Consider the following 22,494-nt stretch of genomic DNA (forward strand, 5'->3'; position numbering starts at 1 on the left):
CGTTTAATTCAGTCTCACAAATGAAGGAAGAATGTTAAAGGGTATATCAATCTTCTTATGATGTATTAATGCGTTCTAAATACCAAACAGAGTAAAGACTAAACTTTAGTCTCTCTACCAAACTTTATGTCTATGGACTAAAGTTCATCGAAGACGTCATGCATGAGAGACGACGTCGCAGCTAACATAGCTTACAGTGCAAGTGAAAATCGACGCTAGTAAGGGCCAAGTGTAAAGGACGACAGAGAAAGGGTAACATACTGCACTACCCAAGAACATATACACAATGTCAAGGGCACTGACGTTACCGAAAATCCGTTTGCATGTAAAGCGCGATGCTCTGTGAGTCCAACAAGTACAAATCCATAGGCCATAGCCGCACACTGAATCACAACAAAGTGATCTGTTCAGGTTTGGTACAACATTCCATCTTACAAGAAAATCAACATCGATGAAAACAATGCATCTTCTGCATCCTGTCATAGCAGCATCGTGCTGTCGTTACTGAACCTTAGGGTTTTGTAATTGAGCTCTTCCTGCAATGACAGTAATTGCTGCAAACAAATCTGTAGGATAGCTAATACCTATAGAGCGACCCAGAAATCAGAGGAAGCCCTCAGTTGGCAAAGAACGGGAATCAATAGCCCCCACAGGAAAAAAAAAGAAGAAAAAAACTGAATGACGTGCTTGTTAGTTGATTGGCATGATCTAATGAGAGCTAGCTGACTTGCAATGGTATATCTATGTTTTTTGGCTACCAGTGTAGAGTCATACAAGCCAAGTTTCAAGGCCCATAGACCTGCAAATTTCAGGAGCAGTCCAAATTCTGGCTCATGTCTTTGTCTACAAACTTCATCGTCCCATTTTCTTCTTCAACTCCTGCTGTATTGCTTTTTGCCTGCCCTGCCTTCTCTGTAAGGTCAGGCCACAGATTCTGATCCGCGGCAGAATCAACTTCTGACCCGGCTTTTAGGGGAACTCTTGCTAAGGTTCTTTCTTGATCCGACTTTTGAAGAAACCGCTTTTTTAGAGATGGTAGCATCCCTGTTTATGCATACATTAGATTCTTCCATCACAGTCCCCTCTGGTTCTTTAGGTTGCATACTAGGTGTCACTGGGCTATTAGTATTTTGGGGGCTATGCTTATCTGGACTGATGCCTTTCCTGGAAGAAGCTAACCTTGCAAAATGACGCCTATTTTCAAACCATCTGTTGACCTGTCAGAATAATGCACAGCGAGGGTCAAATCCAATGGCAATATAATAATGGAAACCATGCAGTTAGAAAATGATAAGAACCGACCTGATGAAATGTTAGCCCTAGTTCTTCTGCCAAGCTTTCTTTAAGAGAACGACTAGGGTATGGTTGTGTCTTAAAATGTTCATGTAGCTTCTGCAAGCAAAACAATGGACGTCAACTTATTCGATCAATTAAAGCAGTCTAAGGGCCTGTTCGGATTCACATAGCTAATTACAAGCTGAGCTAAAGATCAGCTCAAATTAACAATGATTGCGGTAGCTAGTTGGCTAACAACTAGTTGAAGACTTAGCTAAAAAAAATTAGCCCATCTATTAGCCCTCCTGTTTGGATACACTAGAGCTAATTTTGGCCAATTTTTAGCTAGCTAGTGATTAGCCCTTGTAGCCAAACATGCCCTAAAATTGTTAATTCTGCAATGAATTGTAGTGAATCATAACTGATACCTGACTAATCACTGGACCAAAATGTCCTTTCCTATCTTTGATATTGCTGCCATTAGAAGTAAGATCTCCATGTTTCTCATCTACTGAACCATGAAGAGAATGCAAGCTTTCTTTAGTGTTTTGTGTAGTCAGTTCATTATGGTGCGCAACTCTAGAGCCTTTTCCTGCAGGAGAACCAACTTCACCCTCTTCATTGCTTTTTATTGGTGTGTTCTTCCCAGACCATTCTTCTTCATCACTAGAATCAGATGATGCTTCACCATATGCCTCCTTTTGAGTCCAGCAAGAATAAGATTATGTCATGACTTCATGGTCAGAAAAGAAACTTCTCACATGCAAGCATGCATCAAAGAGCATACAGCCTCAGGCAAAAAATTCATAACCTCATGTAATATTAACATAGTATAGTACATACATTTGAGTTGCTAAAAAAGGCTACTGAGTTTAGTTGCACAAATCAGTATCAAGATTGAATGCAGCAGCACATAGGTATAAGCTAAGAGCACTACTGGAAATACCTAAATTCAAGACACAGGACATAACCTAGATTATGCCCATATGCCTTTTCAACATATTTTGAATTTACCTAGATTATGCTGGTTTATTGACTTCTAGATTATGCACATATGTCTAAGATCACATTCCATGGTTAAGCTCATAATTGTACTTTTGAATTTTGCCCAATTCCTACATGAAACTAAGGGGGTGTTTGAATGCACTAGAGCTAATAGTTAGTTGGCTAAAAAATTGCTAGTGAAATTAGCTAGCTAACAAATAACTAAGTAAACTATTAGCTAATTTACTCAAAGTAGCTGAACTATTAGCTTAACTATTTGGATGTCTTCAGCTAATTTTAGTAGCTAACTGTTAGCTCTAGTGCATTCAAACATGGTCTAAAGCAATCGATTGTATGAAAAACAGACACACAATAGGCATTATTCAAGACTAAAACACCAAAAAAGAAGGATTTTAAACATGCACAGAATCACAGATGTAGGTTGAGGGCATACATCATACAGCCTTTTGTAGTCCAACCGTTCAGCTTGACGCCTCCTTGATACTGGTAAAACCACACTCTGGTCTATTTCAGTCTCCATAGGGTCGTCAGCAGAACTTGTTGTGTTAGACTGAGCAGTGTTCTTTTCCATATCACCCACCTTGACATCGGGTAATGGAGGCGATGAAACTTCATCATGTCCACCAGATTTTTTAATCTCCTTACAAAAATCATCCGAGTCAGACATGAAATCAGACTCATCAGAATTTGACTTCTTTTCGACATCTTTATCCGAATCAGGACCTGCTGGATCATAGTCATCATCCTCTGAATCTTCAGAAGGTAATCCCAGGTCATCAACATTCTTTTTATCTATCAAAGGTTCCAAATCATCAGAACAGGTTAAGAAGTCAGAGTCGTCAGAGTCTGATCCTCCGTCATCATCCTCTTCCTCTTCAGAAGATCCTTCTTCCTTACTAGCCACATGCTCTTCAGGCATATTGGGGTCAAAATCATTGTCATCCGAATCATCAGATGGAAGATCAAATGCTTCATCTTGCTTAGAGCTATTGGCCATAGCAGCTGCCTCTGGAAAAACTTTCTGCAAAAATAAATGTACGGGTGAAAATGTAATTCGATTCATAAATTGTTACTGTTCTTATAAAAAGAATTTTTTACCTCCCAAGGGTCCTCAATGGAGATGTCACTGCCCTGGAGTTCATTTATTAGATCTATACAGTCTAACTTGCAATCACATGCTGGGCAGAGCCATCCTTCATCTCCCATGGGAACTACAAACGAATGGTGCTAATGAATGAATGCCAAAACAAGAATTACTGATACTATAGAAGAGGAAAATGAATATTACTATCTTCAGTACGCAGAGGAGGATTTAGACAGTTCTGGTGGAACCCTCTGTCACAAGCTCCATCACAGAGAATGATATCATTACCCAATGTAGCATTTTTCGAACCACAAGTAGCACAAAAGATCTGTGATATATGAAGTTTTTTCACTGATTAAAAGGCTGAGCATAACAGAACGCAATTACTAGATAATACAGATACATTGTTGGAATTAAAATTACATGCTGACTTACATCTTCACAAGATATTTCTCCTTCAGAATCAAATAAAGATTCGTCAATTTTCCCCTTGGATAGAAGAGAATCAATATTTTGGAAGACTTCCCGTATTCTCAATTTGCATCGTAAGATTTCTGATTTGGCTCGTTCAAGCTCCTTCTCAGGTCTTATCTTATCCAAACTGCATATTTGTACACGGGTGTCAGTTATTTTATATTGCAACAGAATTTGTGACGAACTCAACAGCTAAAGAAATATCACAGCAGTAGCAAAATCCCAAGATGCTGTCTATTAATGCAAAGTTGAAGGGAGACTTTTTTTACAACACATATTCATCTGATCAGCAACTGAGCCTAATAGGCCATATATATAAGTTTAACCGAACCAAGCACGTGTCATGGCTGACAGTGAGAAGATGCAGAGATACTAACTGCATATAGAGAGAACATAACAAGTGAAAGCAGGATGGTATCAGAAAGGGTGAAACAATAGTTTCAAGACCGGAAAACATGTGTGAATTGTGATACAAAAGTCACATCATTAAGGTATAGGAATACATGGAGGGGGACTGCAGAATGATGGGGAGCTAAAGGATGGCATCCACTTGACAAGCATATTTAAGCTAAAATATCAAGGTAGACAAACCTTATTAGTCAGGTTTTTAGCACACAACTCTATTGTAGTTGGTTAACGAAGAAACTTAAGGATTTTGACTAGCATGGCCTTTAAGCACTATTCAGTAACCCTGGCAACACACAGGTAATGAAGAACCAGACTTCTAAACACCAACGCTACATTAGTTACTAATAATATAAGAGAACATAATTTAAATTCCGAAGATGCTGGCAACTCAAGTGACAAACCTTTGATTTTTCCAGCCTTCACTAGCATAAGCTTCAATTAGGCTTTGCTCATAATTCATTCGGTTCAAAATGTATCTAACCCGTTTACGAATTTGTGAGAACTCATCTGTCGAATTTTTGTTTGAGGCTCTGCTCCTTTTTCTTCTCTTGGCAGCTGGTTGTCCTGGAGGCTGCACATGCTCAGTAGATGTTGTCTTTGAACCTGATGTAGAGCGAAGCACCCTGACATCAATATCAGATGACCTCAAAGTATATGCCTGACCTGTTAGTCCTTGGGAACCCTTTTTACCTCTGTTTGCTGCCCTTTTATAGTTTTTCCTTATCCCCAAGTTATTTGGCACAGTTTGAGATGCAGACAGCAAAACTGGATGCTCAAGGGTCTCAGGATTCTGACTAGAGCTCGTACCATTTTCAATCTCACCATTACCCTCAGCCGGAACGTGAACTGTCTTTTTTTCCATAGTATATGATCACCAAAATTTCATCAATTTACAGTAGACAGAAAGCAGTCTCAGCAAACCTGTCTTCTGAGGACAACAATAAAAAAGATCTATGTGGCCAAGCCAGATTCACCAGCACCTTGAAATCTACAGCAAAGAAATAAAGATGAATCAATATCGGTTACATGGGCTCAACAGTCAAGTATCTATTAGTCTTACACACCCCTGATTTATACCAGGTTTTATTTGTTCCCCAATCCCCATTATGCAAAACTATTAGACTAGATGATGATCTTTTTAGTTAAAAAATGAGCAAGAACTTCCATCACTCTTAAGTGATTAGATGCCAAAAGAGCCCTCAGAGAACACGCTCGGCTGTTCTTAAGGCAACTTATGTCCTTTCCCATTAACAACTTTTCCTTCACACATTCATTTTCAGTCTTCAGCTGAAATGTCATTTCTTCCCATCAAAACAGAATGCGGTTGCATACTTGCATCACTTTTTCCCCATTTTCCTTTTTGCTTTGCTTTTTTCTAGGCAGGCACTACCATTTCGATAGTCACCTCAATGTTGTACTGTATATCAAAAACATTTTACTGGATGTTTAAAGCATTCAGCTAGCAGAAGGTCGTGACTTTTTACTATATATCAAAAGCATACTATATACTTATTCTTTTTTTTAGATGGTGGCCAAGGAGCAATGGAATCACGTATATATATCAAACATTAAATGTGTTAAGTGCATGTAGCTACGCCTCTTTCCTGAAATCCTGTAAGTGCAAATAAAAAATAACACTTCTCAAACTTAAATGACAAACAAAAAGATAGCTGGCTGTTTCTCAACGGAATCAATAACTTCTTAGGATTAAAATAGGAGTTCAATAGAATTTTCATAAGCATCCACATCTCGCTTGACGACAACACAGAAAAAGATGTCTGAAGCCTTGATGACCTTGGACAGGAAACAGGCAGCTTGCAGTTAGGGATGGATCCTGAACATCCGAATTATACGATAAATTTATTTTTTCAAATATATATATGCGTGGATTAGTGTGCTAATCTTTAGTTATATTGTTAAGCACATTATTTAAAATAAGAATAAAATTTTGTATATTTTTTTGTGCATCATTTGCTCCCTACAACGAAAAAGGTGAAAAAACATTTGAATCGGTACCCGTATCCGAATTTTATATCCATCATTTGAGAAGATATAAGACGAATTTGAGGTTTACTTTTTATAAAGCTTAACAAGCTCAATGTTAAAAACAAGAATATGGATTTGCTGTAATACCCAAAATTCTATTTTGGGATACATAAGATTTCCAAAAAGACTTGAGTGGAATTGTCTGTCAATAATAGTTTATTTTCTGTATGGATGTTCATCATCGTTATGGATGTTCTCAATGGCCTAATTGTTAAAGCTGCTGATGAGGGCATGCTCCAACCCCTCTCAACACGCTCCATTCAGCACCGAATATCGCTCTATGCTGATGATGTGGTGATATTCTTGAGACCGGCTGCTAGTGATCTATACTTGGTAACCAGGATATTGGAGCTGTTTGGGGACGCCTCGGGGCTAAAAACCAATGTTCAGAAAAGCAGTATGGCCCCCATTCACTGCTCTCCGGTTGACATGGAAATAGTAACTCAGACTTTTCCTTGCAAAGTTGAAATGTTCCCTCTTAAATATCTCGGGCTACCTCTTTCTCTCAGGAAGTTAACCAAGGAGCAGCTGCAGCCACTTATCGATAGGCTTGCGGACCTCTTACCTAATTGGAGGGCCGACTTGATGTCTCGTGCTGGCAGAGCTATCCAGGTGCAGCATGTGCTCACGGCAACAGTTATATATCACGCCATGGCTTTGGATCTACCTAAGTGGGCTATCAAAGCTATTGACAAGATTAGACGTGGCTTTATTTGGAAAGGTCGAAAGGATGTGCTCGGTGGCCACTGCTTAGTTGCTTGGGGCAAAGTGGCACGCCCAAAGGAGCTTGGTGGGCTTGGCATCTCAGATTTGCAAAGGCTGAATTGGGCCCTTCGAGTTAGATGGTTGTGGTTGGAAAAAACAGATCCCTCGAAGTCTTGGGCTGACTTACCTCTCCAGAGTTCCAGCACTCTGAAATCTATTCTCTCTACAGCTTTGACTACTGAAGTTGGTGATGGTCGTAACACCTTGTTTTGGAGGGACAGATGGTTGATGGGGCTGAATGTTGAGGACCTTACCCCTCATATTTTCGCCCTCGTCCCAGCCAGGATTGCCAATAAGAGAACGGTGGCAGAAGGTATCGTGGAGATGGCTTGGATTCGGGACCTGAGAGGCACCATCACTTGGGCTGTCCTTTCTGATTTTTTAACTCTTAGTGAAGTCATTGCAGATTTCTCCCTTAGTGATGGTGTGCCAGACAAGCATATCTGGAAATTTTCCCCGACAGGTCAATACTCTGCAAAGTCGGCATATGATATGTTATTTCTAGGTTCCACTTCTTTTGGTGCATTTGAACGTGTTTGGGAGACTTGGGCACCTCCAAAGTGCAGATTCTTTCTTTGGCTTGTCTTGCACAATAGATGTTGGACCGCGGACCGTCTTGCTAAAAGAGGACTTCCACATCCCAGTGCGTGTCCTCTTTGTGACCAAGAAGAGGAAACAATACAACATCTTCTCATCTCTTGCGTCTTTGCAAGACAGTTCTGGTACTTCTTGTTGAGCAGGTCTGGATTGCCTAATCTTTCACCGGACAACGCTTTTTGCAGCCTAGATGACTGGTGGAGCAGGGCTGTGGAGAAGCTTCCCCGTGATCTCCAATCAGGTTTCAATTCTATAGTTATCCTTGGCGCTTGGAGCCTTTGGCGTCATCGCAACGACTGTGTGTTCAATGGGCGGTCGCCGAGCCTTGAGAATTCTCTCACCCTCGCTGGCGATGAGCTCAGGATGTGGTGTAGTGCCGGGGCGAAAGGGTTGAACCTGCTTTCAACTCTTGCGTTCATGCTTGATCCGGGGGGATAGTCTTGTATCAGGTCCAGAGTGGTTAAGTGTGGTAGTGGTGTTGCGTTGGTTGGTATGTTGTGTCTTGTGAGGGGTGTGGTGCGTCTGTTGGTATGTTGTTTGCGGCGTGTGTGTGTGCGTGTGTTGTACCTTCTTCTATCTATCTATTAATGGAATGATACGCAGATCTCCTGCGTGTTCGAGAAAAAAAAATAGTTTATTTTCTGTTGAAGGGATATTTTCCTAAAACTAAAATAAATATTAATACTAAAATATTGGCATTTCAAAAGTTAAAAATTAAACTTTGAAAGTATAATAAATATTTGAGTACATTCACTAACATATTTAAGATAGGATAGTAAAAAAAGGGGTTTGTGAACATGAATATTGGAAAGCATTTGTAATAGATAAAAATAAAACACTAAATAAATAAAAATAAACTATGCACCATGCTGAATCTTATTTGTGATGTTGCATCCAAATTTGAAACTTAAGGGTGAACCGTAGTTGGACTTGAAATTGTGAATGACACTTTTTTTTCTCGAATACGCAGGATATCATTATATTAAAGTAGAGGGAAAAAGGCCTGAGGCCTGGGACAATCAGAACACAACACACAACTCACACAAAACACACACACAACACAGGCACATACGAGTCCTTTGATTAAGTAAGTTACTTTTCGATAAGTAAACTATAAGTAAAAGTGGAAAAAAATAGAAATGTAACAATGAGGCTTGCCTTATTATGGAATTTTACTGAACATTTTATATTTGAAGCCAAAACCAAAATTTAAAGTCAATTTGAATTTTGGAAAATGACATTAGAAAAGAAGTACAAAAAAAGAATAGAAAAAGGGAAAGAAAGGAATCAAACCTGGGCCGAAACCTCAGCCACCGGCCCATAACAATCCCTGGCACCAGCATGTGGGGGCAGCTCTCCCCTCCTCAGCAGGCACTGACATGCGGGCCCGTAGCACAGGGACTCGATGTCAGAGTCAACACCACACCGCGCGCGCATTCCGTTTTTTCTGCTGAGTGGGCCCAGGTGTCCAAGCGCATCTTCCACCTTTTGCAAACGCAACAAACCTCCCTCAGGGAGCGAAAGTCCTGGGGGATTGATGTGGTCGCCTCCTTCACAAACTCCACGGGCGTATAAAAAGGCACCCGCTTCGCCAGGATGGGATTCGCAGCACATCGGTGAGGAGAACCGGTCGTGGCGTGTGCTTCGTTTTCATCCAAAAGGGAGAGAGAAGGGAGGTTCACCGCCACCAAATCCACGTACACCGCAGCCAACCAAGCCGGCGCGAGGGACAGCTGATGAGGACATCACTCCCATGGATTCAAACAACACTCCCCTAGTTGATGTTCAAGGTCCGATTACTCGCTCACGCGCAAGACAATAGAATTTGCAGGTGAGCTCGTTCCTATGTACTTATTCTTGTGCATTTGAGAATAGTGTGCTACCTAATGAATTAATTATACTTAGGAATGAAGGAAAGGACCAGCAAGGACATGGTGAAGGACTTGGAGGCGTGGAAGGCCAGCAAGGACGTTCGGATCAAAGTGGAGGTCCATAATCTGTCTCGGTGCTGCGACACCGTAACTTGGCCTTTGGGCCGTGTATCTTTGTTGAGCCCATTAGGGCGCGTCCAGGGAGGGAGTCACGCTCCTAACCCTCATATAATCAGTAGCCGCCACCACATTAGGGCTCGGGTTTTGCTTAAGTCATTCTGTCAAGAACAGTTCGCCGCTCGATCGGTTTGTAAGACCCCAACTTGTGAGCTTAATCATTCATCCACAATATTCCAGATTGTGTTCTTTCTTGTTCTTGCTTGTGTCTTCAATTCTCAGGCAGGAATTAGCCCTCGTGGCGAGGTCAATCGCGCAGTGCACGGTTGATAACCAGAGGAGAAGTGGTGTTGCGATTGCGGGGTTCTAGTCGTGTTGATTGGAAGTCGGATCGTCTGTGTGACATCTCCACCAAATCGAAAGTTACCCCTCCTGACGGAAGATCCATAACCCACGTCCCCATCAACAGTCGTATTCGCTCACCCTAGGAAGGAGAATTTCTGGTCGGGGATCCTACGGCGGCATCGGGGCATCCTACGTCGTGGACATCGCGACCCCTCACCCATCGCTCGTAAGACCTTGACAACAGTATTCCCCCTGCCCTTGTTGCAAGTAGCGTCAAATCTGTGGCATGGATGATAGACTGGGCGCCGGGCGGAGCCACGCCGGTAATGGCTCCGCCGTTGGTGCTCACTCCTCCATGGCAGGTCGGTCGGTGATGACAGCCGAACAGGTATCGTCGATCCGGTAATGAACGCATGTGATTGCATCGGGGTATAACCTCTCGCCTCAGATAAGTTTTAACCTTAGATCTTGGATCGTGCGGTCTCAATAGATCGTGGGGATTTTAATTTTGAGTCATTGATCTCGGAATCAATGCTAGCGGGTGGCGTACCGATTCACTTAAGTCGCGATTTAATCCTGACCGTGGATCCAAGATCCATCAGCCCCAGTGCAAACATACCCCTTCGGCCTATCGCTTTTGCGAAAGAGACCTCGCCTTATTGTAGAATTAACCCGCCATCCGCAGTTACTATAGAACCATCACGACAGAGTCCTTTTTCTTGCATAAAGAACCCTGGATTTCAAAGAAATGGTGGCCGCAGTCCAATAATCTGGTATAATTATAAATTTAATCCAAAAATTGACTAATGTATATAAAAATAAATCTAAGAGCTTGTAAAATTCATATTCAACCCATTTTAGCTCCGAATCGATTCGTTCCAATTGCGTTAGTCTCATATTAATATTGTCTACACTTTAGTAACATTATTTTATCAAGTAGAATGTTGTCAAAAATAAGTACCTAGTTTGTTGAACCCATGTTTATCAAGATAATTGGCCTAAACACGTGAATCTTCCAAAAGTCGTATCTCCTTAACCATAACTCCGATTTTAGTGATTCTCAAACCTACGTCCTTGTAGCAGCGCGTAGAATATTCCTACGCAGTTTGTTCCCATGTTTGGTGTAATGTTATTTTTATGTACTCCTTGTGGTTTGTATGTATTGCTACAAGTAGCAGCAAGGTCACAATAAAACTAAAGACCAACTTGGTGAGGTAGCTGGAATCTCAAGTCTCACGCAAGTTGTGCCATTGATCACTCTTCTTTATCTAATAATGTTCCTATTAATCATTGTGACATGCTTAGGTTAACCTGATGGGATCCAATAGGTTTCCTAGTTTTATTTAACCCACACCATGCAAACAAGTGAACTATTGGGTAGACTTGCTATTGCTCTACCTGGTTTTGGGATTAATGATATACTGAACTATGATCATGTTCCACTATTATTGTTGATTTAATTATTGATCGTGAAAAGACTATTGTGTTAATTGGAACAGGGAGCTTAACTTGAGATAACAGTGCTACCACAAGGGTAGAATGGGACGCCCTTGGCCACATAATTAGGAAAGCTAGAGAGAGATTACCTTACCTGAAAGGGGCAAACGGTGTAAGTAGAGGGACTCTAACTCTCATCAAGAGGATGACACTATGAGTTGGGGCAATTTTCTGTTTATTTCCTCAAACACTACACAATGCCATGCCCTTAGAGAGGTTGGGGACACATATTTATAGCCCTAGGGGCTGCACTACCACACCTTCTCACACACACTACACAACAGGATTGTCCTCTAGATGCTAAAGAGACTACAGAGGACAGTCAAAAGCGACTGTTGTCCTCTAGATGCTAAAGCGACTACAGAGGACAGTCAAAAAGCGACTGTTGTCCTCTAGATGCTAAAGAGACTACAGAGGACAGTCAAGCTGTCCTCTAGATGCTAAAGGACTACAGAGGACAGTCAAAAGCAGGTTGTCCTCTAGATGCTCAAGACTTATTCCATCATTCTCCCCCAAGTCTTGGGCGTCGTCTTGTGAGAAAGTTGGGCCATCCCGGACCTGGAGCAAAGCTCAACAAACTTGATCTTCCCAAGGGGCTTGGTGAGTAGGTCTGCAAGCTGATCCTTGGTGTTGATGTAGCGCGCCTTGATGCTCCCTTCTGCCAAGCAGTCTCGGATGAAGTGGTATCTCAGCCGGATGTGCTTGCTCCGTTCATGGAACACGGGGTTCTTGGCCAATGCCAGAGCGGACTGGCTGTCCACCCTGAGTTCCACCGCTCCAGTGTCTCTCCCGAGGAGATCACCGAGCAGTCGAGCCAGCCAGAGAGCCTGAGTCGAAGCAGTGGACGCCGCTATGTACTCGGCCTCGCAGCTGGACATGGCCACCACCTGCTGCTTGACCGACTGCCAGCTGATGGGGCACTTGCCGAGAAAGAAGAGGATCCCGCTTGTGCTCTTGCTGGTGTCGATGTCGCCGGCGTGGTCGCTATCGCTGTACCCGATAAGGTGTGCCTCCCCAGGGCACCTCGGGTAGTAGAGACCGTGGTCGAGAGTCCCCGCAACATAGCGGATGATCCTCTTCACAGCCTGCTCGTGCTCCGTCGTCGGTCGCTGCAGAAACCGACTAACGTAGCCGACGGAGTATGCCAAGTCAGGCCGTGTGTGGACGAGGTAGCGAAGGCTCCCCACAAGACGCCGGTACTGAGTAGCATCCACCTCCTCCGTCGTGCTGTCGCGACTCAGCTTCAGCCTCTCCTCCATCGGAGTGAGAGCTGGGTTGCAGTCGGTGAGCCCAGCCAGCTCAACAATGCGCCTGGCATAGGCGGTCTGGCGAAGTGTGATCCCGGAGTCTCCCTGGTGCACCTCAATCCCCAGGTAGAAGGAGAGATGCCCCAGGTCACTCATTTGGAAGGTGGCCTTCATCTCTTCCTTGAACGCTGCCACCTCTGCATCCTTGGCGCCGGTGATCACCAAGTCGTCGACGTAGACACCCACCAGCAGGACATTTTCTCCATTGCCCCGCCGATAGATGGCCGCCTCGTGCGAGCTTGGCATGAAGCCCATCCTCTTGAGCGTGGAATCCAGCTTGGCATTCCACGCCCTTGGTGCCTGTCGCAAGCCGTAGAGAGCCTTGCGCAGGCGCAACACCTTGCCCTCCTTGCCAGGGATCGCAAAACCTGACGGCTGGTGTACATAGACCTCCTCCTTTAAGTCGCCGTTAAGAAACGCCGACTTGACATCCATGTGATGAACATGCCAGCCCTTCAGGGCTGCCAGCGCGAGGAGGAGTCGCACGGATTCCATCCGTGCTACAGGGGCGAAGGCATCGTCGAAGTCGATCCCCTCCTGCTGCAAGAAACCGCGTGCCACCAAGCGAGCCTTATGCTTGACGATGGCGCCGGCTTCATCCCTCTTCAGTTTGAACACCCACTTAAGGGTGATCGCGCGATGACCATGAGGGAGATCAGCGAGCTCCCAAGTGCGGTTCGTTTCAACCGCGTCCATCTCCGACTGCATCGCGGCACGCCAAGCCGCATGTTTCTCGGCCTCCGCGAAAGACCGAGGCTCACCATCGTCGCATGCAAGATGCAACTCTCCTGCCAGAATGCGAGACGCAGGGCCCGGTACCGACGGGTCGATGAGAAGGCCCTCCACCCTTCGATACCGCAACGGCTCGCCGTCGTAGCACGCGTCGACGCGCTCCTCGTCGCGGGACAGAGGGGTCACGAGCTCCACTGGGTCGTGCTCGACACGAGCTGGTGTCGGAGAGGACGTTCCCGGAGAGGGTACCGTCGGTGCTGGAGTGTGTGGTGGCAAAGAGCTCGCTGTAGCCGGAGTCGTGGCTGGAGTGCGTGGTGGTGAAGAGCTCGTTGTAGCAGGAGCTGGAGAGTTTGGCGCTGGAGTCGGTGGAGACTTGGGGGCTGGGGTAGACCTGCTCGGAGAAGAGTTGCCTACTCCCCCAGCTCCCTCAAAGTGGACGTACTCGATGGTGAAGTCGTACGTCGGAGTCGTGCCGTCGTCCACCGCCTTGTCCCACGCCCATCCTCGCCCTTCATCGAACACTACGTCGCGCGTGCGCACACGCTGTGTTCTTGGGTCAAGGATGCGGTAGGCCTTCGAGCCCTCCGCGTAGCCAATGAACACCCCCGGGGTGCTCCTATCGTCGAGCTTGCTGATGTGGCCAAGCTCCTTAGTGAATGCGAGGCAGCCGAAGACCCGTAGGTGAGAGACTGTCGGCTTGCGCCCATGCCAAGCCTCGTACGGTGTCATCCCGTTGAGAGCCTTGGTGGGCGAGCGGTTGAGGATGTAAACCGCTGTCACCACCGCCTCTCCCCAGAAGACAGCTGGCATTCCTCTCTGCTTGAGGAGAGCCCAAGCCATCCCCACAATCGTCTGGTTGCGACGCTCGACGACGCCGTTCTGCTGCGGGTTGTACGGCGCGGAGTAGTGGCGCTGAACGCCCTCATCCACGCAGTACGACGCGAACTCAGCCGCCGTGAATTCGCCGCCGTTGTCGGTGCGCAGCACGCGCAGCTTGCGGCCGCACTCCGCCTCCGCAGCGACCTGCACACGCCTGATGGCGTTCGCAGCCTCTGCCTTGCTGCCAAGGATCGTCACCCACATGTAGCGGGAGAGATCGTCGACGAGCTGCAAGAAGTAGCGTCGTCCTCCTGGTGTGGCTGGTGTCACAGGGCCACACAAGTCCTCATGCACGAGCTCGAGCCTCTCCTTGGCTCGGAAGCTCGACTGCTGGGGAAAGGGGAGCTGTCTCTGCTTTGTCAACACGCAGACATCGCAGAATTGCTCCACATGGTCAAGGCACGGCAGGCCTCGTACCATCTCCTTGGCACTGAGCCGCTTCAGGGCCTCGAAGTTAAGGTGCCCGAAGCGCTCGTGCCACTGCCATGCCCCGTCGTCTCGACGAGCAGCAAGGCAGCAAGGTTGTGCCACCTTCACATTGAGGATGTATAGCCGATTTGGACTCCTGCGTACCTTGGCAAGAAGGCGACGAGAGGGATCCCAGATCCTCATGACTCCGTGCTCGACCACCACGCGCGAACCGTTCTCATCCAGCTGTCCCAAGCTGATGATAGAGTTCCTCAACGCGGGGATGTAGTAGACTCCGGTGAGCAGCCTGTGCTCACCAGACGCGGCGGTGAAGACGACTGAGCCGGCGCCCTTGATCTCTACGCCGGAGGCGTCCCCAAACTTGACGGAGCCTCGGACGCTAGAGTCAAGCTCGGTGAAGAACTCCCGTCGGCCGGTCATGTGATGAGTGGCGCCGGTGTCGAGGCACCATCCTTCGATCATGTCCTTGTTGGAGCCGTCGCCGAGGAAAGCGCGTGCTTTCGACTCATCAAGGTGGAGGAGTGCCGCTGCGGCCGGTGCCGCTGGAGATGGCTCGATGCTTGCATGTGCCAGGAGCAGGGCCTCCTCCTCCGCCTCCGCCTGTGCGACGTTGGCCTGGCCACGTCGTGGCTGCCGACAATCCCTGGCCCAGTGGCCAAGCTTGCCGCAGTTGTGGCAGTCGTCGTCTCGTGCCGGCTTCTTGTTGCCGACAGCGCCGCCTTGGGCACCTCCACGTGCACCACCCTCAGCATGTCCTCGCGCCCCGGCCTGGGCGCCTCCACGCGCCTTGCGCGGCTTGCCGCGTTTGCGGCCTCGTGTCGAGGAGGACTCCCCCTTCTTCTTGTCATCCTGGCAGGCCTCCCACTGCTCCCGAGTGAGATGTAGCTTCCCGCCGATAGTGATAGGCCCAGAGAGAGCCTGTGGTTCGTCGCCGTCGACCACCTTGAGGCGACCAATCGCCTCTTTGATCGTCATCGTGGAGAGGTCTAGCAGAGACTCGATCGAGCGAGCAATCTGCCTGTACTTCTCGAGGATGCAACGGAAGAGCTTCTCAACAGCTCTCTCCTCATCGTAGGTGTCGTCGCCGAACTGCACCATCTTCTGCAACAGAGTGTTGAGGCGGAGAGCAAAGTCATCAACATCCTCACCTGGCTTGAAGGCCAAGTTCTCTCACTCCTTGCGAAGTGCCTGCAGTGTGGTCTTGCGGGCACGATCGCTGCCGATGCGGGTCGCAGCGATGGCGTCCCAGGCCTCCTTGGCAGTCCGCTTCTGGGAAAGCGAAAACTGCATCTCGGGCGGGACTGCAGCAATGAGGGCATCCAGCGCCCGCCGATCCTCGTGGTAGTCGACGTCGTCATTACGAACTGCTTCCCACATGTGGCGAACCTGGAGCCGTACCCTCATCACCGCGGCCCACTCGACGTAGTTGGTCTTGGTGAGGGTAGGCCACCCACCGCCGGGACCGATGTCCCTGACAATGGCCTGGGCCATGCGGCGACCATGGTACCGGTCCGGGGAGGGAGAACCGGAGAACCGCGCCGCCTGTAGAGGCCGCGATCTCCGTCGACTCGGTCGCCGCCGCCGGGAGCACCGCCGGCGCGTCTACGCCCGTCTGGGCTGCCGCCGCGTGCGCCCCCGCCTGGAGCGTCGGCGGCGCGTCGGCGCCTATCCGGGCTGCCGCCACGCGCGCCCCCATGGGGATGCGCGGCTGCCCACTGTGCCGCCTGCTCTCGCGCTGCTTCCCTCGCCAGCCTGAGCTCTTCGTCGGTGTTGTCGTCGACAGAAGCAGAGCTGCCAGCTCTACTGCCGCGCAGAACCTCGAGCTCTGTTGCCGCCGCACGTGCAGCATCCGCCGCCTCCGCTGCTTCTACTTCCGCTCTCGCCGCTGCCAGTTCCGCCGCCGCCAACCGTGCTGCCCTCGCCACTGTCGCTGCAGCCGCTGCTGCTGCTCGCTCGCGTTCTTGTGCCGCGACGACCTCGGCCTCCTGCTGGCGCCGCGCACTCGAAGTGGCCGAGCGTAGGGACATGGTGGGCTAGTGAGGGGTTGCTGCGTGTGGAAGAGGCTGTCTCAGACGAAAGGCTGCTCGTCTGAGCAGGGGAGGAAGGAACAGTTGGAGCTCTTGCTGCCGACTGAGTGTGGGGAGAGACGCGGGAAGGAGATGAGCACGAGATGTTTAGGCTGCAGGATAGTTTGGCTCTGATACCAATTGTAAGTAGAGGGACTCTAACTCTCATCAAGAGGATGACACTATGAGTTGGGGTCAATTTTCTGTTTATTTCCTCAAACACTACACAATGTCATGCCCTTAGAGGGGTTGGGGACACATATTTATAGCCCTAGGGGCTGCACTACCACACCTTCTCACACACACTACACAACAGGATTGTCCTCTAGATGCTAAAGAGACTACAGAGGACAGTCAAAAGCGACTGTTGTCCTCTAGATGCTAAAGCGACTACAGAGGACAGTCAAAAAGCGACTGCTGTCCTCTAGATGCTAAAGAGACTACAGAGGACAGTCAAGCTGTCCTCTAGATGCTAAAGGACTACAGAGGACAGTCAAAAGCAGGCTGTCCTCTAGATGCTCAAGACTTATTCCATCAAACGGGGAGCCATCACTGCAAAGTATAGGGAGGTCCTCGGGTCGGACTGTCTGTAAAGATTTTCGAACGAGGGATTCCTAAGCTTCCTTCTTCCTGAATCCGTAGCGGGTTTTCTCGAACTAGTGGAACATTGGAAAGGTCTCGTGGTGGATCTCTAGCCATTCACCTTGGAAGTGTCTAAGGGTCTAGCTAACCCTGGCTAATCGGGAAACACATCTTGTGGGTAAAGATGTGCAACCTCTGCAGAGTGTAAAACTGTTATATCAGTCATGCTTACGGTCAAGAGCGACTCAGGACTCTCGCATGATTAATTTATGGAACTAAGTTTAATCTGTCATATGCATTGCATTGTAGGTGTTATTATTAATTGTGATCTCTTATTTAATTGGTTTGATATCTACTTATACTTAGTAACTGCTAATAAAACTTTGACCAACTTTAAAAGCAACACTCAACTTTAATTATCTCCTTTGGTAAGCCTTACACTTCACATGAGCCCCCACCGTGAGCTCATGCACATTATTGCACACAACTTGTTGAGCGATGAACGTATGTGAGTTCACCCTTGCTATACTCGTATTCCCCCAGGTCAAGGACAGGTACCACAAGATGAAGAGCATGAAGGATGTCGTGATGAGTTCATGAGAGGTCTAGGCCACGTATCCCAGTCAACTATGGTTACTGGGTCGTTGCCTTCATATGATGTAATTATTTAGCTATTTTGTACAGAACTCATATTATAGAGTAAAGATGTGACATTCGTTTCTGTACCATGAGTCATCATATTTGCGAGACTTGATCCTAGCACACATTTAATTCACGCCCGGGTTTGTCCCTTAAATCCGGGTGTGACATTTGCATAGCATATTTTACATCTTATTTATTCGCACTCGAAGAAATAAGATAAAAAATAACATTCAAATAAATATCTGAATTCGTCCCTACTTGCAGTTCATCAAGGGGACCCTCTCTCCCCCATGTTGTTCATACTGGTTATGGATGTGCTAGGCTATTTAATTAAGGAGGCTGCTAATGATGGTTTGATGGTGCCTCTGATAGAAAGTTCAGTTCATAACCGTATTTCTATTTATGCTGATGATGTGGTGATTTTCCTCCACCCGGTGGCTCTTGATTTAGTAATCACCATGGACATTATCAGGATTTTTGGGGAGGCAGCTGGGCTCAAAGTGAATATGGCAAAGAGCAGCGTTTTCCCCATCCACTGTACTGCTGAAAATCTGGATACCATTCATAATCTGCTGCCATGCGTTGTTGCCAACTTCCCCTGCAAATATTTGGGGGTGCCTCTATCCTTAAAGAAGCTCGGCAGACAACACTTTCAGCCATTCATTGATAAAATTGCACATCGTCTTCCCTGCTGGAAAGCTGATCTGTTGACTAGAGCTGGAAGACTGATTATTGTCCAGACTGTCCTGTCTTCAATGAATATCTACTTAATGATGGTCATGGACCTTCCTTCTTGGGTTTTCAAAGCAATTGACAAGATCAGAAGGAATTTCCTGTGGAGAGGGAGGAAAGAAGCTTTGGGAGGACATTGCTTGGTAGCTTGGAACAAGGTTACAAGGCCAAAAAAATTTGGAGGATTGGGTATCTTAAATCTGCGTTTGATGAATTGGGCTCTTAGATTACGCTGGCTCTGGCTGGAAAAAACCGATACTGGCAGACCTTGGGCATCCTTTAAAATAAATGCTCATCCTTCAGTTAAGGCCTTCTTCTCGGTAGCAATCTCCTCGGTGGTGGGCAACGGCAGAAACACTTTGTTTTGGACAGATAATTGGATCGATGGCCAAAGTCTATGTCAGCTGGCCCCTCATTTGGTCCAGATGGTCTCTTCTAGGGCTAAAATGAGGAATGTCCACGATGCCCTCATCTCAAGGAGCTGGGTCCATGATATTAGAGGAGCTATCACTGTAAATGTTTTGTCTGACTTCCTCAAGGTTTGGGACCTCACTACAGACTGGGTCTTAACACCAGATCAGGAGGATAAGCATAGCTGGAGGCTTTCAAGCTCAGGTTTATATTCGGCCAAATCGGCATATACCGGTTTCTTTCTTGGAGCAACAACTTTTAAACCCTGGGAAAGGATTTGGAAATCATGGGCTCCAAGTAAATGCAAGTTCTTCATGTGGCTCGTGGCCCACGATCGCTGCTGGACAGCAGATCGACTAGCAAAAAGAGGATTGCCTCACCCTCAATTTTGTATACTTTGTGATCAAGAGGAAGAAACGATAAACCACTTGTTGGTTTCCTGTGTTTTCTCTCGGGCTGTCTGGTTTCAGATGATGAAATCTGTTGGGTTGCAGCATCTTGCTCCTAACCCTGCGTGCTCCTCCTTTGAAGATTGGTGGGAAGGGGTTGCTGCATTTTCTGCTGGTCTAGTAAACACAGGGCTGCACAAGGGCTTGAATTCTTTGATCATTATTGGTGCTTGGGCCATCTGGAATCACCGCAATAGCTGTGTTTTTAATGGTGTGCAGCCTAGTCAAAGCATGGTCATCAATTGGGTCAAGGAGGAGGCTCATCTCTGGTATAGGGCTGGAGCCAGGGATTTATCTAACATCCTTATGCTCCAGTAATTTCAGTGGGTATTCTTTAATTTGAGTCTCCATGGTCACGGGAGTAGATGTCTTTTGTTGTTGTTGATGTTAATTCTCTCCTTCTCCCTATAGCCTAGTGTTTGTGGGTTCGTGTGGAGTTGTACGAGGTTTCCTTGCCTCACCCTTTCTTCTTAATATATTGATACGCAGCTCTCCTGCGTTTTCGAAAAAAAAAAAATTCTCCTGCTTCGACGTGTCATGAACCATGCACGTCCTAAGCTCCCACTCCCTAGCATGCCATGCAAAAGCTAAGTGCAAACCTCCACCCCTCCCCATTCCTATTGGTAGAGGGTGACTTTGGCATAGCATTTCCAGAATGCATCTATTTTAAAAGCGAATACCAGAACCAAGTACTTTTGGCGTTGTGGAATAACGCCGGATACGTAAAGTACCGAAAAAAAGAGATTTGGAGCATGATTGGGAGCCAACACATGAGCCAATTTTAAGAGATTCAATTCATAAAGTGCATAATACCCTAAATCCTCTTGTTACTCATCAATTGATAAGCACAAAGGTGAAAAAGATTACAAACTCATAACCCAACTGAGCATCATGACCTCCTATGTCTCCCTTACATCTTGGTTCTTGTGGGATTTCCAACCTATTGGTCCTAATCCACGTGTGTGTGTCCTCTATGTAGAGTGAATTCTCTATGAGCTAGAGATTCTAAGTTTGAACTAATATTTTGAGTTGGGCTAATGGGAGTGTGTATCAGCAATCCATCCCCTGAATGTTACTCTGCTCCCCCTTTTGTAGGAAAAGAGAGAAGAGAGAAGAGAGGTTACATTACACGAACCATGGATCCCATCAGCTCAGACCCAACAATCCCGACCTTATCATATTCATGGTGTCGTAAGCAAAGCTATGACATTGGTCGTGGCACAGTGTCGGAGATGTCCTCCAGTCAGTTGATATACCTACCGCAGGGGCATGTATGTTATGTCGTATTTATGGGTGTCATGGCTCATGTCGTTGGATACAACAAAGTTGGTAGCCAATGTAGCCCTATGTACATGATAATACTTCATGGTACATTGGCATGCGCACACGTGGCTACAAGGTTGATGCACGTATGGAATAGTGGTCTCGAGTATCATGTAGCCTAAGTCGTGATAAAAGTGCACCAGTCAAGCATTTTGTGTCGCACATCACACATTTAATGTGTTGTACCTAAGACATTTTATAAGCCAGTGCTTTGGACTTGCCAGTAGGCCCTAGACCCTAGACATGGGGTCCCTACTTTGGGGTCGTAATGCCCTCAATAGGACCAGGCACATCCTTCTATTTCGTGGATAGGATTACACTTAGTCGTAGTAAGTCCCTTGTTCCCACGGGAGGCCTCGGACCCTAAAGAGGTTGGGGACCGACAATTCATATTATGCAAGGTCGAGGGCCTTGGGGACCCCAAAGAGGTTGGGGACCGACAATTCATATTATGCAAGGTCGAGGGCCTCGGACCCCAAAGAGGTTGGGTAGGTCATTTGTTCTAAACATGAACTGCTTTCACACCGAACATCTGGTCCCAAATTTACCTGCATTGTTAGGCTGCTGTAAATTCCAGGATTTCCTTCCTGTGGTCAACTACGTCTACAGTGGTTGCTACAAATTCCAAAGATTTCCTTCCGGTGGTCATCTACTTCCACGCGTGCGAAGCTATATATCCACGAGGACCCCTAGATCCACAAAATTAAAGCTGGAAGCTCGTTTGTCTCTCCTCCCCTCCCCTGCAAAATTGCTAAGTAGAAAGGGGGTTGCAAATTGCAACCGGCCGTGGGCTGAGAACGACTTTCGTGTTTTGCAGCCAGCCAAGCCACATATGTCCGGCTCCCCAAAACAAACGGACCATCGGAACCCTAGAAACCATACCCTTCTTCAATGTGACATCCGAGCGTCACATCACTGAACCACATCACACCCTCTGGAATCCCCTTATCCCACGAAATGGCACAGAAGCAGAGCTCAAACCCCGACAGGGACCATACCGTGCCACAGCAAGACCACGAGGTCCCTCCGCAGAAGAGGCCGCGAAAAAGCTCCCCCGGCAAAACTAAATCGTGAGACGCAGCTAGCGAACTCAAAGCTCCGAGCACGGCGTTTGACTGCAGCCAAAAGAACGAGAGGGGCACAGGGTACTCACCGCTGCGAGCTGGCGACGCAGCGCCGCGGAGAAGCTTCCAGGCCCGGCGGCTCTCCTCCTCTCCTGCGTGGGGCGAGTGTGGCGGGGAGGAAGAGCGGGAGGCGTGGCCGCGTGAGCGAAGCGGCGGGCAGAATAAAAATGGTCTATGCACGGCTCAGGAACTGAAAAGGACAGGGGACAGCACGCACGGGATCGGCGCCTGTGTGGGCCGGATGTGTCACGATGGACCGACAATTTTTGTTAGGCTAAGGTCGGGCAGAGCGACGAGCGCCCGCCCAGTCCCGACCGAGTTGGGCCGAAAATGC

At 47.3% G+C, this 22,494-nt stretch overlaps 1 protein-coding gene across 2 annotated transcripts; it reads right to left on the reverse strand.

The window, feature by feature from the left end:
- Positions 1-304: 304 nt before the first annotated feature.
- Positions 305-22,352, reverse strand: LOC732843 (HOX1B protein). Of its 2 annotated transcripts, XM_020539217.3 has the most exons (10): positions 22,190-22,352; positions 4,937-5,234; positions 4,648-4,849; positions 3,800-3,965; positions 3,569-3,692; positions 3,379-3,491; positions 2,714-3,301; positions 1,704-1,973; positions 1,303-1,392; positions 305-1,217 (listed from the first exon to the last, which is right to left on the reverse strand). In XM_020539217.3, exons 2-10 carry the CDS (start codon positions 5,106-5,108, stop codon positions 951-953), a joined length of 1,992 nt encoding a protein of 663 aa, XP_020394806.1. In that variant the 5' UTR covers positions 5,109-5,234; positions 22,190-22,352; the 3' UTR covers positions 305-950. The 2 variants fall into 2 exon arrangements, with proteins under 2 accessions (XP_020394806.1, NP_001105918.2); NM_001112448.2 differs by having other exon boundaries at positions 309-1,217; positions 4,648-5,234; positions 22,190-22,316.
- Positions 22,353-22,494: the final 142 nt, after the last annotated feature.

This window comes from Zea mays, chromosome 6 (assembly GCF_902167145.1).
Source record: "Zea mays cultivar B73 chromosome 6, Zm-B73-REFERENCE-NAM-5.0, whole genome shotgun sequence".
NCBI lineage: Eukaryota > Viridiplantae > Streptophyta > Magnoliopsida > Poales > Poaceae > Zea > Zea mays.

Coding starts and splice junctions, on each gene's coding strand:
- LOC732843 (NM_001112448.2), bottom strand. CDS start 5,108: ATGGAAAAAAAGACAGTTCACGTTCCGGCTGAGGGTAATGGTGAGATT. Junction 3,693..3,799: donor GAGAAATATCTTGTGAAGAT/GTAAGTCAGCAT, acceptor CATATATCACAG/ATCTTTTGTGCTACTTGTGG. Junction 1,393..1,703: donor TTGGTCCAGTGATTAGTCAG/GTATCAGTTATG, acceptor TTTTGCTTGCAG/AAGCTACATGAACATTTTAA.